The 16,824-nt window shown below is 41.5% G+C and overlaps 1 protein-coding gene across 1 annotated transcript in view; it reads left to right on the forward strand.

The window, feature by feature from the left end:
• Positions 1-16,824, forward strand: part of MCM3AP (minichromosome maintenance complex component 3 associated protein) — a 129,812-nt gene that overhangs the window by 69,050 nt on the left and 43,938 nt on the right. The window contains exons 18-23 of the mRNA XM_073633706.1: positions 67-258; positions 8,982-9,050; positions 9,137-9,265; positions 9,377-9,521; positions 9,997-10,237; positions 10,313-10,410. Coding sequence (XP_073489807.1) covers positions 67-258; positions 8,982-9,050; positions 9,137-9,265; positions 9,377-9,521; positions 9,997-10,237; positions 10,313-10,410 — 874 coding nt within the window. The remainder of the gene's footprint in view (positions 1-66; positions 259-8,981; positions 9,051-9,136; positions 9,266-9,376; positions 9,522-9,996; positions 10,238-10,312; positions 10,411-16,824) is intronic.

The following is a 16,824-nucleotide window of genomic DNA, read 5'->3' on the forward strand; positions in this document are numbered from 1 at the left end:
GTATAAATCTAGAATAAAATTTATGACTGTTATTTGGTTGGAATTAATCAACTGTTTTGTTCTCAGGTGGCGGGAAGTTTTGGCTGCTAGGAAGAAACTAAGGCGTCAAATGCGAGGATTTCCAGCTGCTCCTGGTTTAATGGGTCATAGTGGTACACTGAAGGCATTGATTCCCAGTGCCATGCAAAATTTGCAAACTCGGCCCAAAGGGATTGTGAATTTGGGGAATGCAGGAAAACTGTTTGTTTCTTTTATTAGGTGAGCTTTATGTTCTTTTTTCAAACTGTATTTGAGATTTACAGATTATAATTGGTATGCTGCAAAAGATGGCTAGGGAAGATGGACTTTGCTTTCATTTTTTATTTGAGTGCTTTGAAAAGTTGGTGCTACACCCCTCTGTTAAACCTGAGCCCTTATTAACCTGCTAAATATACGGATAAAATTAATCTGAATCCAATTTAATTAAATGGTGAGAGAGCTCAACCAGTAATAGGGTGTTACTGATTCGTCAGTTGGGACGGGATACCTCCAAAGCAAATAAATCACTAGAATATAGGAAAGGGAATTTGGGATAAAGAGATATCCCAAGAAAGCAATAAGGAGAATCCACCACAATATATCATTGGAAATATCTAACAAGCTTTATTGTTCTTTAAATAGTATGTTTAAAACCACTAAAAAATTACAGAAATAGCATTAATGTGGAGTAATTTACCCAAATGCCCAACAATAAAAAGAAACACACACATACAATTGGACAACGTAGTCACAAAAATGGCACCAGAACTTGAAACCCCATGCACACTGCGCATGCACACCCAGTACACAATGTTATTCTATGGTGCGGCTTTGAAATTAAGCCAAGAATATATATATATATATATATATATATATATATATATATATGTATGTGTGTGTGTGTGTGTGTGTGTGTGTGTGTATATATATATATATAATGTGTGTGTATATATATATATATATATATAATGTGTGTATATATATATATATATATATATATATATATATATATACACATACACACACACACACACACACACACACACACACACACACACACACACACACACAATGGGAAAGGAAAGTATTCAGAGCCCCTTAAATTTTTCACTCTTTGTTAAATGATTTTAGCAAATGGCTGCAATATAAGTTCATTTTTTTCCCTCATTAATGTACACACAGCACCCCATATTGACAGAAAAACACAGAATTGTTGATATTTTTGCAGTTTATTTAAAAAAAGAAAAACTGAAATATCACATGGTCCTTTGCTGTGACACTCATATATTTAATTCAGGTGCTGTCCATTTCTTCTGATCATCCTTGAGATGGTTCTACACCTTCACTTGAGTCCAGCTGTGTTTGATTATAGGGATTGGACTTGATTAGGAAAGCCACACACCTGTCTATATAAGACCTTACAGCTCACAGTGCATGTCAGAGCAAATTTGAATCATGAGGTCAAAGGAACTGCCTGAAGAGCTCAGAGACCGAATTGTGGCAAGGCACAGATCTGGCCAAGGTTACAAAAAAATTTCTGCTGCACTTATGGTTCCTAAGAGCACAGTGGCCTCCATAATCCCTAAATAGAAGACATTTGGGACGACCAGAACCCTTCCTAGAGCTGGCCATCCGGCCAAACTGAGCTATCGGTGGAGAACAGCCTTGGTGAGAGAGGTAGAAAAGAACCCAAAGATCACTGTGGCTGAGCTTCAGAGATGCAGTCGGGAGATGGGAGAAAGTTGTAGAAAGTCAACCATCACTGCAGCCCTCCACCAGTCAGGGCTTTATGGCAGAGTGGCCTGACGGAAGCCTCTCCTCAGTGCAAGATACATGAAAGCCCACAAGGAGTTTGCTAAAAAAAACACCTGAAGGACTCCAAGATGGTGAGAAATAAGATTCTCTGGTCTGATGAGACCAAGATAGAACTTTTTGGCCTTAATTCCAAGCGGTATGTGTGGCGAAAACCAAGCGGTATGTGTGGCGAAAACCAGGCACACATCACCTGTCCAATACAGTCCCAACAGTGAAGCATGGTGGTGGCAGCATCATGCTGTGGGGGTGTTTTTCAGCTGCAGGGACAGGACAACTGGTTGCAATCGAGGGAAAGATGAATGCGGCCAAGCACAGGGATATCCTGGACGAAAACCTTCTCCAGAGTACTCAGGACCTCAGACTGGGCTGAAGGTTTACCTTCCAACAAGAAAATGACCCTAAGCACACAGCTAAAATAACGAAGGAGTGGCTTCACAACAACTCCGTCACTGTTCTTGAATGGTCGAGCCAGAGCCATGACTTAAACCCAATTGAGCATCTCTGGAGAGACCTAAAAATGGCTGTCCACCAACGTTTACCATCCAACCTGACAGAACTGGAGAGGTTCTGCAAGAAAGAATGGCAGAGGATCCCCAAATCCAGGTGTGAAAAACTTGTTGCATCTTTCCCAAAAAGACTCATGGCTGTATTAGATCAAAAGGGTGCTTCTACTAAATATTGAGCAAAGGGTCTGAATACTTAGGACCATGTGATATTTCAGTTTTTCTTTTTTAATAAATCTGCAAAAATGTCAACAATTCTGTTTTTATCTGTCAATATGGGGTGCTGTGTGTACATTAATGAGGAAAAAAATTAACTTAAATGATTTTAGCAAATGGCTGCAATATAATAAAGAGTGAAAAATTTAAGGGGGTCTGAATACTTTCCGTCCCCTATATGTGTGTGTGTGTGTATATATATATATACACCTCTCTCTCTCTCTCTCTCTCTCTCTCTCTCTCTCTCTCTCTCTCTCTCTCTCTCTCTCTCTCTCTATCTATCTATATCTATATCTATATCTATATCTATATATATAATAGAGAGAGATGGAGAGATGCGCCAGTATGCTCAAAGACTAATTAGTATTGGGACCAGTGTCCTTTGATGGGAAGCCTGGAGAGTTAATAAATTAGAGTTGAAGCAAAAGGATATAATAATAGTTGTAGGCTGATTATATGTTATGCAAAGATGAGCGTCCCGGATCTAGGATACCGTAGTAGTTGTAGGCTGATCGAATGTTATGCATAGATAAGCGTCCCGGATCTAAGATAAGCCGATCAGAAAATGAGATGAACAAGTCCTTTAAGCACAGTAATTCATGCAGTACTGCAAGTATAATTAGGCACATTAACACAGCTGATAGGTGCATTAGTTGAAATTTGAAAAGTGTCCGTGCAAGGCTGTGCTATCGTGATCCGTAGTGTCCTGATTGTGCATAGGAGTTGCTGACCGGGAAGTGAACTACGATAGCTTGTAAGTTCAGTAATCAGCAGACTTGTCCATAGAAAGCAGAGGAAGATGACAGTGCGGAGAAGCCACACAAAATTGCTGGGGCGTATGGCAGAGCATGAGGCTAGTGTGACGCTACCTCCATCGATGCATTTCGCACACACACCTGTGCGCTTTTTCAAGACATATGACATGATCCCAGTCATTTTAAAGGACTCAATGTCCAATCAGCAGTTACCATGTCATAATACCGTGTAGAGGCCATCTTGTGGTGACAAAACATATTGCATGATTTAAAAACAAAAGCAAGAAAAAGTAAATTGATATAAGGATTTTACATATTTGCATAGTACTTCCACCTAATACCTTTATCATGTAAAGACTGTGCAAATAATGCCAACATCACTATTTTACAACATCACCCATTGCTTTTGGTGAAGGATCTTAGTTATAATTAAATTTTGATTGTGAATTTAGGCTTAATGAATGGGATTTATAGGTCCCAAAGTTACCTTGGATTTGTGACTGTGCTAAGGTTCATGGAAAACCTTGAGACTTGGCTCATTATTTAAGCCATTAGGCTGTAAAGTATTAAGCCTAAAAATCCAGGATTTCACCTTTTTAAGTAGAACATTGTCATAGTCACCTCTACAGGCGGACAAATCTAGGGCAAACAATCCCTTGAATCTCAGGCCAGTGGGTTTACCATCATGGCACAGTATGAAATGTTGTGCCACTGGTGTCTCCTTCAAGCATATGCTTTTTAGGTGTTCACTGATTATGATTCAAAGTGGCCGTTTTGTCTTGCCAACATATAATTTTTTGCACGGGCACTCAATAATATACAGTACCCGTGCAGTAGAGCTGCATGATTAATCGTCAATCGTTATCGCGATTTTTTTTTTTTTTTTTTTTTTACCCTGTTGCGATCTTAAGTGTTTCACGATTCTTGCTATGCAAAGAATTCTCTCTGCTCTTCTGAAGCCACAGCCGTCAAAAGGAAGAAGAAAACCGGGCAGTCTGCTAGTAATCAAAACATTCTTTAGCAGTTGAACTAAGTCTAAACATTGTAATAATTTGTCAATGGAAAAGACTTCGTGTGTAAATGAATTAAAGTTTAACCACTTAAACACTAAACCTTTTTCTGACATTTGCTGGTTTCAAGTTAAAATCATTCATTTTTTTTTTTTTTTTTTTGCTAGAAAATTACATAGAACCCCCAAACATTATAAATATTTTTTTAGTAGAGACGCTAGAGAATGAAATGGTGGTTGTTGCAATATTTTATATCACACTGTATTTGTGCAGCGGTCTTTCAAATGCAATTTTTTTAATGAATTAAAAAAACAAAAAAAAAAACTAACCAGTAAAGTTAGCCCAATTTTTTTTGTATAATGTGAAAGATTTTACGTCCTATTAGATGTTTTTACAAAGTCAGACTGGACCAATGTGTCGTCTAGGTTCCTGGCACCTTTTGGTACCATATGTGGCCTAGATCCTACAGTGTCCTCCATGGCGCTTGGACAGGTCAAAATGTGCCAGTGGTTCAGAAGAATGGAGCGTTTTAGTGGAACCCTCCCATATCATCAAAATGTAATCGATGTACCTTAGCCAGGTGCGAGCGTGGCCAAGGTACATCGACAATCCATATACCAACTCCTCCTTCCACCTGCCAAGGTGGAGGCAGACATAGGCTGGTGCCCAAGGTACTCCCATGGAAGTGCCACATCGTTGCTGATAGCCATTTCCCAAAAATTGGAAATAGTTGTGTTTTAAAGCCAAGTCCAACAATTCGATAATAAACTCATTTTGAGCACCCATGTTGGGGGTGTTCTTTTTCTAAAAAGTTAAACACCGCAGAGATGCCCCACTCATGTGGTATGGAGGTATACAGAGCCTCCACAATTATTCCTACCAGGAGGACATCCGCAGGGAAGGCCAAGTTCTCAATTTTATTAAGAACATCTCCAGTGTCACGTACATATGAGGGTAAGGTATTTACAAGCTCCTTTATAAGGGAGTCAATATATTTACTGACTCTTTCAAGTGGACCCCTAATTGCTGAGACAATTGGCTGCCCTGGGGTGTTCTCCTGGTTTTTATGGATCTTGGGGATGATGTAGAACGTGGGAATGTTGAAGTCCTCCACTCTCAGATAATTGAACTCTCTTTTTTTTTTTTTGGTGATTAGATCAGCCTCGAGCGCCCAAGATAACTTATTGATAAGGGCCACAAGTGCTGGAAAGGATTTAAATCCAATTTGCTATAGGTTGAGCTATCCAATAACAGTCTACGTACTTCCCTCTCGTATCTCTCGGCCAACAAGAGCACCACATTACCTTCTTTGTCACTTGGCTTGATAATCACACTCTCATCATTTTGGAGTTCAGTTAGAGCTCTGCGTCCTCTTTTGTAAGATTATCACTGCCTATCGCCGTCCAGTTGACTTTTTGAAGGTCCTCCTGGACAAGGTCAAGGAACACCCCTAACCACTTGTTTTTATGAAATTGGGGCATGGACTTTGATCTTATTTTAAGATTAGTGTTCCCTCTTAAAGACAATATGGCTCGGGGTTCATCATCTTCCCACAATGGTCCACCCTCATCTAATAATGATACCAGTTGATCCAAGGCTTCTTGGTCAAGCTGATTGTCCTCATGGGGGGGAAGGATCTATGGCAGGTTTACCGGAGGTTAACATTTTATAGTGTACCCTTCTCAAAAATAAGCAGAGATCCTTGTAGGTTTCAAAGTAGTCCATTTTTGATATAGGTGAAAAGGATAGGCCCCTTCTGAGGAGATTCAGATATCTATCCTTAAGTTGGAATTCAGAAAGATTGATGACTTTCATGTCATTAATTGGAATAATTGCTGGTATAGGACTATTTAGTAGGAGTTCTGACTCCTGGTGCTCGTCCGGTTTGTTTTCACCGGGCACCTTCTTTCTCTGTGCTTCAATTTTCCTTTTCCCTTTCCTCCTTCTATTGTGTCTACTCTGCCTTCTTTTAATATTCCCTTTGGTTTGGGGAAGGTCCGCCTGGTCTTGCAGGTCCTTCTCTAAAAAAGTTACCGAGTGATGTGACTCGCCCTCACTTCCAGAGGATTGGGTACCCCCACTCGTGCCCTGTTGTGAGGGAAATCTGCGTGGCTGAGATCTATTACGGCTGCCTCTAGGAGTAAGGTCAAAGATCTCACCCCTAGCCCAGTCGTCAAGATCCCTTTTTAAATTTAGACGGTTTGGTCAATTTGAGATTTTTCTGGGTCCCGTCAATTTCTTTTTTAAGGAGATTGTTGAGTTTATCAAAATCAGTTTTTTCTTTGAGGCGTTCAAGCTTGTTGCTGCTTTCAGCAATCTGTGTTTGTAGTCTCTCCAATTGTAGCTTTTCTTCCTCAACAATAAGTCTCATGACCTCCAACCCATGATCAATACATTGTTGCTGCCATTTATCAAGAAATCTCTGTTTGTAAATGGGTGGCAGGCACCACCCATTCCCTTATGCTGTGTGGAATTATTTTATTGCAATTTTGTGTGGCTTCGCCGCACTGTCATCTTCCTCTGCTTTCTATGGACAAGTCTGCTGATTACTGAACTCACGAGCCACCGTAGTTCACCGGTCAGCTGATCGACAACTCCTATGCACAATCAGGACACTACGGATCCGGATAGCACAGCCTTGCACGGACACTTTTCAAATTTCAACTAATGCAATAGCATTCACCTTCATTTCAGCACAGGGGAAGCACAGACTGGACTGAATGGAGACGGCCTCAGACACTACAACGGAGTGGTAAGAGCCTCCGGGCTGTATCATGTGTTTGCCGTCCCTTGCCATACCCGTTCCCCCTTACATATGAAATGAACACTGAGATATATTTAAATATACCGTGCACCTATCAGCTGTGTTAATGTGCTTAATTATACTTGAAGTACTGCATGATTTACTGTGTTTAAAGGACTTGTTCATCTCATTTTCGGATTGGCTTGTCTTAAATCCGGATCCGGGACGCTTATGCATACCATTCAAATGGCATACAACTACTTCTATATCTTTTTGCTCCAACTGTAATTTATTAACTCTCCAGGCTTCCCATCAACTAATGGACACTGGTCCCAATATTTAGTCCTTAATGGATATCTAGCTATGATAGATTTTAAAATATATATATATATATATATATATATATATATATATATATATATATATATATATATATATCTCTCTCTCAAGGATAAAAGCCGATTACAGAGCATAGGTATGCTAAAGTCAGCCTCAAGCTATCAAGCAGAGTATGGATTATAGGAGTGAAAGGTGCCATGATGTGCTTGTACAGTTAAGATAATTGGAACGGGTGAACTGCATTCATGGTATATGGGATGGTTACTGAAGGTGAAGTTGTCCTTTTTGAACGAAGGCTGTAAGGGTGATGTATCATTCACACTTGTATTTTTGTGCACTTTTTATGCATTGCTTTACACTGATCAGCCATTACGTTATGACCACCCACCATTTCATTTTGACCACCTGCTCCAGATAAGTGATGCACACGCAGCCGGCCATCCACATGAAGCAAAAATATGTGATTCAGCAGATCAGGCCACCTTCTTCCATTATATACACATACAATGAGTGTGTATCCACACAAATAAGTCCACAAACATCAAGTGAAAACATCAGTGATGTGCAAATCTTCTCAAAAACAGTAGTCCCGTAACAAGTGAAAACAATCAACTATCCACCAACTTCGTGAATGTATCCTGTAGAGACAACCAAGACACTTGTGGCCTTCACCACAAATGAGGTTGACCTCTTGCCAAATATGAAAAGTCCCCACCGTAGAGATCAGCTAGGTATGTAATTAACAGACCTTCAGACATTCATCAATGGCACTAGCAGGACACCAACTTCCGGTTTCAGTGATTCTGAGGATCAGCATGTCAGATCAGGCCACACCACCTTCTATTACTCCGTGATTCAGTTCTGATGCTCCCGTGCCCATTGTAGGCACTTTTAACTGTGATCGTGGATCAGCATGGGCACCCTGACCACTCTGCAGCTATGCAGCCCCTTTTGCATCCAACTGCAATGTACTGTATGTTTTGCCACCTTTCTGTCGGAACCAGCATAAACTGTTTCAGTAATTTGAGCTACAGTGGCTCTTCTGTTGGATCAGAGTACACGGAGCAGCCTTTAAACCCCACGTGCAAAAGTGAGCCTTGACCACCCATGACCCTGGCATTGGTTTGCCGGTTTTCCTTTCTTGGACCATTTTAGGTAGATCCTGACCACTGCAGACTGGGAACATCCCCCAAGAGCTGAAGTTGTGGAGTTGCTCTGACCCTGTCGTCTATCCAATACAATTTGACCCTTGTCAAAGTCTTTCAAATCCTTATTCTTGCCTGTTTTCAAATCATCAACTTCAGGGACATGCTCACTTGCTGCCTAATTTATCCCACCCACTTTCAGGTGCAATTGTAACAAGATAGTCAATGTTATTTACTATACCTGTCAGTGGTTATAATGTTATGGCTGATTCATGATTTTCACTGCTTTAAACAATGACAATGTTTACCTTATCTATCATCCTTGACAGCTGTGCGTTTACTACTAATGGTTTGTTTCTCTTTATTACAAGAAATTGGCCATGTTTGCATCTTATTGCTCTATAGTCCGTCATGATTTTTTTTCTCTCACTTTATAGCCCACAGCAGCGCACGGAAAAGATTTTACACAAAATGAAAGTCCAGCATTTCTTTCAAGAGCTGCTTTGGTTTGTATTATATGTTTTTAACATTGTATGGATTCTTTGTATTATGTGTACAGTTTTTCTGCAAATCTGTCTGTTCATAATCTCAGTGATGCTGCATGGACGCCGCTGGAGCTGCCATCTTTGATTGCAAACAGCCTGCCTTCATGGAAAAACTGCATATTCTGGAAAGTAGTTCTGGCTCTGCCAGAAACAAGTCAGCCTGATGATCTTAACAGGTAGGAGGATTGTTTCATGTACCCTATGATGGCATTGCAGATATATAATTAGATATTAAATATATATATATATATATAATTTAATATACTAATATAACTTTTGTATTCCAGTGTTCTGTCTAAGTGGTTGCAGGCAAAGTTTTGCTGGGCAGGAATTCAGCCGGCAGATGCCCAGAAGCAGCTTCAAACACTAGCACTCTACAACACATTAGTGTCCCAGGAAGGATGCCCTGTGTCTTTAAACGTTTGTGTAAAGGTGAGTGTGTTTGTTTTTTTCTTTTGTTTTTTCTTTGAAATAAACTGCTTTTGTATGTTTTTGTTTAAATATATTAAACTTCTAGCGTAAGCGATTACGAGATCCTTCCTTAAGCCCTGGTTCGCACTGAATGCAACTTTAAAATCGTGCTACTTCACTTGAAGTAGCATGATTTGGAAGCCACAGGTCAGTGTGATTTTAGGTGCGACTTGCCTGACATCTGTGCGACTTCATGTACAGACATCTATGCAAGTCGCATCTGAAAACTAGTGCAGGAACCTTTTTTCAAATTGGTGCGGCAACGCAAAGTCAGAGTCGCACCAATTTAAACGGTTCCATTGCTGACAATAGGGTGCGACTTGTCATGCAATTTGGAGCTGTCAAATGACGAGTCGCACTGGTGTGAACGGGGGCTCACTGTCATTGCATGATCCTGTGAATTATTTTTTTGTTTATGTATTTTGTCTTATGGCAGGCAGTACATGGACCTCTTACAGATTCTGAGCTAGACAAAGCTGAATGTCAGAATGAGTTATGGGGAACCAACAGCCTTGTTTTTCTCTTACCTTTTACATTTGAAAAAACTGAAGAGTACTGGATTTCCGCAATCTTGCAGCTAAAGCAGTTACTGAATTGTAAGCCCTTTTGGCCAGCACCCAGCCTTGCTGTGCTGGTGCCAGGATCTTCTCCAAATGAAGAGCAAAATATAGAGGAAGGTCAGGGTTTTTTTTTTCTGTAGTATGATAGTAAATGTTACATTTTAAATTCTTAACATGTCTTTCTTTCCACAGAACTTGGCCTTCAGGACCTAGTGTCATGTGAACTCATCGCGGATTACATAGTGCTGTCAGTACCAGAAACTGTGACTAACATGAAAGGAACTGAAGTGGTAAGTTACACTGTGCATTTTTTCACATCGTTATTAAACTTCCCCAATGTAATTGTTAGCAATAAAGATGAGCCTGCCATACATTTCTCAATATATGCCCTATTTCCAGCTGAATCGTTAGTTCTCTGTTGCTAGGACACAGGCAACTTCTCAAGAAAATGTTTGCGCACGTCGTAATATTCGATCTATATGTGAAAACCTAGAACTAAAAGTTTACTGATTTAAAAACTCGTTATGGCTGTGAGCATTAGTCCTAACTGTATTTGTTTTAGAATCTGTTTCTTATCTTTAGCAAGTGTGTTACAAGGTACAGACCATTGTGCAATTAAGGATGAGTACAGTACGTGTGATTTCCTTATGCTGAAAATATAAAATTGAGGACCACTGATGCCCCAGTGTGAAAGTACCCTAAGAGCATATGCAGTACGTCTGCAATACATTCACATGTTTCCATGTGTTATCCCTTTAAAGACCCTACAAGTGCAGAAATATACCCATCAGTCTACCAGAAATGCAGATATCCGGATGTGGACTTTTCCCCCCAAAATACAGAACATAATCTTTCTGTTTTGCACATCTGCGAAAAATTCATGAATGTTGGCCTGCTTTCACAAAATCAACTGGTTACCTAAACTAATTTGGGACAGGATAAAGATGCAGATCACTGCTTAAGCAGACACAGAAGGCTGATTTTATTAAGCAAAATGCTTTTAGTTGTTATTGTTAAGTAATAACATCTGATACAATTCTGTTGAAAATGTGTGGCAATTTGTCACGCCTTCACATATTCCCACAAAGCGGTGGGCCTGAAGGATTGCAACCAATTTATTATTCTGAAGTTTAATGAAAAAAAAATTTTTAATTGAGAAAAAGCTTAGAGCATTGACCACATATGTTTAATACAAACATCTTTTTATTGTACAAAAATATCACATCAAAAGACTGAATTACTCAAGTAACCCACAAAATTATCATGTTCCCAAATCTAAGAAATAAACTTTTGGGATGCTATAAAAACATCCATGTGTCTACCGAAGCTACCAACAAACCCTTATAAATTATTTGTAAAGAAGAAAATGAAAAACAAAATAAACAAATGTACATAAACCTACAGTTAGGTCCATATATATATATTTGGACACAGGCACAATCTTTCGTTTTTTTCAGGTATTTACCAAAACATATTCAAGCTATAGTTATATAATGGATATTTAGCAACTCACATGGTTGATGATCAAAACAGGCACATCTAAGTATGCAGGCATCCAGGGTAAAGCTGTCCACATAGACAGCCCTCCTCACCGCCATCGACGTCGTCCCTTCCATGCTGTGCTCCATGAGCCTCGCTTTCAGATCGCTCTACTGGAGGGTAGTCTTCCCAGTCACGATTGCAGACTGACAGCGGTGAGAGCTAACGGTGCGGGGGATGGTCTATGTGGACAGCTTTACCTCGGATGCGTGTGCCATGTGCCTCTTTTAACCAGTTGCCGACCGCCTCACGACGATATACGTCGGCAGAATGGCACGGGCAGGCACCCCCCGGTGCCTGAGGCGGTTGGTATTTCTCCCCCGGCGATTGGAGGTCAGGGGGAGGCCATCCATTCGTGGCCACCCCCTCGCGATCGCTCCCGGCCAATGAAATCATTCCTCTGCCTCTGTAATGTAAACAGAGGCAGAGTAAGTGATGTCATCTCTCCTCGAGCCGGTCTTTTCGTTCCAGTGCCGAGGAGAGAAGACATCCAAGTAAGTGCACCAACACTACACTTTCAGTAGAACACGCAGGCACACTTTTCACCCCCCCATCACCCCCTGTACCCCCTGTCACAGTGACACCAATAGCAGTTTTTTTTTTTTGCATTGTTGTCAGTTTGTGACAGTTATAAGTGGGAAGGGCAGTTAGTATTAGCCCCCTTTAGGTGTAGGATACCCCCAACCCCCCCTAATAAAGGTTAACCCCTTGATCACTCCCCGTCGCCAGTGTCACTAAGCGATCGTTTTTCTGATCGCTGTATTAGTGACACAGGTGACGCTAGTTAGGGAGGTAAGTATATAGGTTTGCCGTCAGTGTTTTATAGCAACAGGGACCCCCATATACTACCTAATAAAGGTTTTAACCCCCTGATTGCCCCATAGTTAACCCTTTCACCAGCGATCACCGTATAACTGTTACGGGTGACGCTGGTTAGTTAGTTTGTTTATTATAGTTTTAGGGCACCCGCCGTTTATTACCTAATAAAGGTTTAACCCCCTAATTGCCCGGCGGTGATATAAGTTAAGTTTTTAGGGTCAGATAAGGTCTGTGTCGCCCCAGGCAGCGTCCGGTTAGGGCCAGTACCGCTAACACCCACGCACGCAGCATACACCTCCCTTAGTGCTATAGTATCTGAACGGATCAATATCTGATCCGATCAGATCTATACTAGCATCCCCAGCAGTTTAGGGTTCTCATAAACACAGTGTTAGCGGGATCAGCCCAGATACCTGCTAGCACCTGCGTTTTGCCTTGCCCAGCCCACCCAAGTGCAGTATTGATCGATCACTGTCACTTACAAAACACTAAGCACACATAACTGCAGAGTTCGCAGAGTCAGGCCTGATCCCTGCAATCGCTATCCGTTTTTGTTGGTAGAGTTTTGATACAGTCGCTAACAGTCAGGAGCTTTTTTGCCTGTGAGTCTCACTAGTGTACCCCTAAATTTAGGGCCCAAAATGGCAAATCGAAGGTACACTAGTGAAGAGGCCTACACGTTTCTGAGCATGACAGATAGTGAAGAGGAAGTCACTCATCTGTCAGATTCAGGCTCAGAATACGATCCTGTAGAGGACAGCGGCTCCATGACAGATAGCTCTGACGACGGAGTTGTGGTCCCTGCCAAGGTCAGGCGTACCAGAACCCAAACTTCTTCTGTCCTTGAAGTGCAAGAACCGCAGGTCCCTCGTATGGAGCAGAGCAGTACTAGCGCCGCTATTCCTTCTGGTGAACTGGCAAGCACCAGCGGCCTAGTACACCCTGGTTGTACATCCAGCACTGCAGTATCACGTGGTGACGTGGCGAGTCCCATAAGTGCAGTTCAAGCTGGCGAAGTGGCACGCATTAGTAGTGTCCCGCTGCCACCAAGAAGGCAAACACAGGCCCGTCGTGCCCATAGTGCCCTTCCTGCTGCATTCGCCAATCCAAATTGGGAACCCACCACTTCTTCAGCACCCATACTTCCCCCATTCACTGGCCAACCCGGCATTCAGGTGGAAACAGTTGATTTTACGCCACTGGATTTTTATTTGCGGTTTTTCACCGAAGATCTCTATAGATCTATTGTGGACCAAAGCAATTTATACGCTGGTCAACACATCGCCACTATTCCCCAGTCCTCCCTTGCCAGAGATTGGAGACCAATTACGGCCTCCGAATTTAAGCTCTTTCTGGGCCTTTCCCTCAACATGGGCATAACTAAAAAGAGTGAGTTTCGGTCATATTGGTCCACTGACCCAGCTCACCATATGCCCTTGTTCTCTGCCTCCATGACCAGGGCACGATACAAGCAGATTTTGCAGTTCATGCACTTCAACAACAATGAACTCTGTCGTCCTCGTGGAGACCCTGAATACAATCGGCTCTACAAAATTCGGCCCCTCGTAAACCACTTCAACCAACGTTTTGCAGACTTGTTTACTCCCCATCAAGTTGTCTGCGTTGATGAGTCCCTGATTAAGTTTTCTGGCCACTTGTCATTCAAACAGTACCTTCCCAGCAAGCGTGCCAGATACGGGGTCAAGATGTATAAGCTCTGTGACAGGGCCACAGGCTATACATGTAGTTTTATGGTTTAAGAGGGCAAAGATAGTCACGTAGAGCCGACAAACTGCCCTGACTACATAGGAAGCGCTGGCAAGATTGTGTGGGACTTATTCGGAAAGGGGTATCACTTGTACGTGGACAATTATTACACGAGCGTGCCACTTTTTAGTCACCTTTTTGATCAACAGATTGGAGCATGTGGCACCGTGCGACCTAATCGCTGGGGCTTTCCCCAGCGGCTTGTAGATTCCCATCTTAGGCTGGGGGAGAGAGCCTGCTTCAAGTGTAATAACTTGCTTGCTATGAAGTGGAGGGATAATAAGAATGTCTTCGTTCTTACCTCCCTTCATGCAGACAGGATGGTCCAAATTACTACGGTGACTGGTGTTGTGGAGAAACCCCTCTGTGTCCACGAATATAACCAAAATATGGGAGGGGTGGACCTCAACGACCAGTTGTTGGCGCCGTACCTAGTTGCCCTTAAGGCCAGACCCTGGTACAAGAAAGTGTCTGTTTATTTATTTCAATTGGCTTTGCTGAACGCTCATGTGCTAAACAGAGCTTCAGGACGGACTGGATCCTTCCTTAAATTCCAGGAAGAGATCGTCAGAACCCTTCTGTTTCCAGACGGTGCTCCACCTCAACTTCCCCAACCAAATACAGTAAGCCGGCTGCATGAGAGGCATTTTCCTTATGTCCTCCCGAGTACCCCTACCCAACGAGCCCCCCAAAGAAGATGTTGTGTCTGCAGCAAGTGTGGATATAGGCGTGACACCCGCTATTATTGTCCCTCCTGTCCTGACAATCCTGGTCTATGCATTGGTGAATGTTTTGAATGCTACCATACACTAGTTGAGTATTAGCGTAGGGTACAGCACTGCACAGACTAGGACACACTTTCACAGGGTCTCCCAAGATGCCATCGCATTTTTAGAGACCCAAACCTGGTACCAGTTACAAAAGTTAAAGTTACTAAAAAAAGTGTAAAAAAATAAAATAAAAACACACAAAAAAATATAAAATAAAAAAAACAAAAATAGTTGTCGTTTTATTGTTCTCTCTCTCTCTCTCTCTCTCTCTATTCTCTCTCTATTGTTCTGCTCTTTTTTACTGTATTCTATTCTGCAATGTTTTATTGTTATTATGTTTTACCATGTTTGCTTTTCTGTTTTATTGGTAACCATTTTTTTGTTTTCAGGTACGCCATTCAGTTGCAGCGCGGATTTATTTATCTTGACAGCAACAGCGTTTGCTCCCACGATATATAAAGCCGTGACTCCAGCGCTGTCGGAGGTGATTTCACCACCACAGTTACATACTTCAGCATATATGCCAAAGCGTGGGGGCAGCAGTGGGTGGAGGAGTGACTTGCTCCTACCTTTTGCGGGAGGATGCCCCCATGCTTCGGCATATATATATATTTTAGGCACAGGTTGCTTTAAATGTTTTATTTTTTACTATTTTTTTTGTATTTACTTTGCAGGTATGGTAAGTCTTATGCCCCGTACACACAGTTGGATTTTCCAACAGAAAATGTGTGATAGGACCTTGTTGTCGGAAATTCCGACCGTGTGTAGGCTCCATCACACATTTTCCATGGGATTTTCCGACACACAAAGTTTGAGAGCAGCATATAAAATTTTCCGACAACAAAATCCGTTGTCAGAAATTCCGATCGTGTGTACACAAATCCGACGGACAAAGTGCCACGCATGCTCAGAATAAATAAAGAGATGAAAGCTATTGGCCACTGCCCCGTTTATAGTCCCGACGTACGTGTTTTACGTCACCGCGTTCAGAATGATCTAAGAAACCAGAAGCTACGAACATTTCATGACTTAGATTCCGCCGGATATAAACAGCGCCATTGGGAAATTGGGAAAGCATTTTATCACACCAATCTTGGTGTGGTCAGATGCTTTGAGGGCAGAGGAGAGATCCAGGGTCTAATAGACCCCAGTTTTTTCAAAAAAGAGTACCTGTCACTACCTATTGCTATCATAGGGGATATTTACATTCCCTGAGATGACAATAAAAATGATTAAAAAAAAAAATGAAAGGAACAGTTTAAAAATAAGATAAAAAAGCAAAAAAATAATAAAGAAAAAAAACAAAAAAGCACCCCTGTCCCCCCCTGCTCTCGCGCAAAGGCGAACGCAAGCGTCGGTCTGGCGTTAAATGTAAACAGCAATTGCACCATGCATGTGAGGTATCACCGCGAAGGGCAGTAATTTTAGCAGTAGACCTCCTCTGTAAATCTAAAGTGGTAACCTGTAAAGGCTTTTAAAAACTTATAAAATGTATTTAGTTTGTCGCCACTGCACGTTTGTGCGCAATTTTAAAGCATGTCATGTTTGGTATCCATGTACTCGGCCTAAGATCATCTTTTTTTATTTCATCAAACATTTGGGCAATATAGTGTGTTTTAGTGCATTAAAATTTTAAAAAGTGTGTTTTTTCCCAAAAAAAATGCGTTTGAAAAATCGCTGCGCAAATAATGTGTGACAAAAAAATAATGAAACACCCACCATTTTAATCTGTAGGGCATTTGCTTTAAGAAAATATATAATGTTTGGGGGTTCAAAGTAATTTTCTTGCAAAAAAAAAATATTTTTTCA

Source organism: Aquarana catesbeiana, linkage group LG06, assembly GCF_042186555.1.
Source record: "Aquarana catesbeiana isolate 2022-GZ linkage group LG06, ASM4218655v1, whole genome shotgun sequence".
NCBI classification, from domain to species: domain Eukaryota; kingdom Metazoa; phylum Chordata; class Amphibia; order Anura; family Ranidae; genus Aquarana; species Aquarana catesbeiana.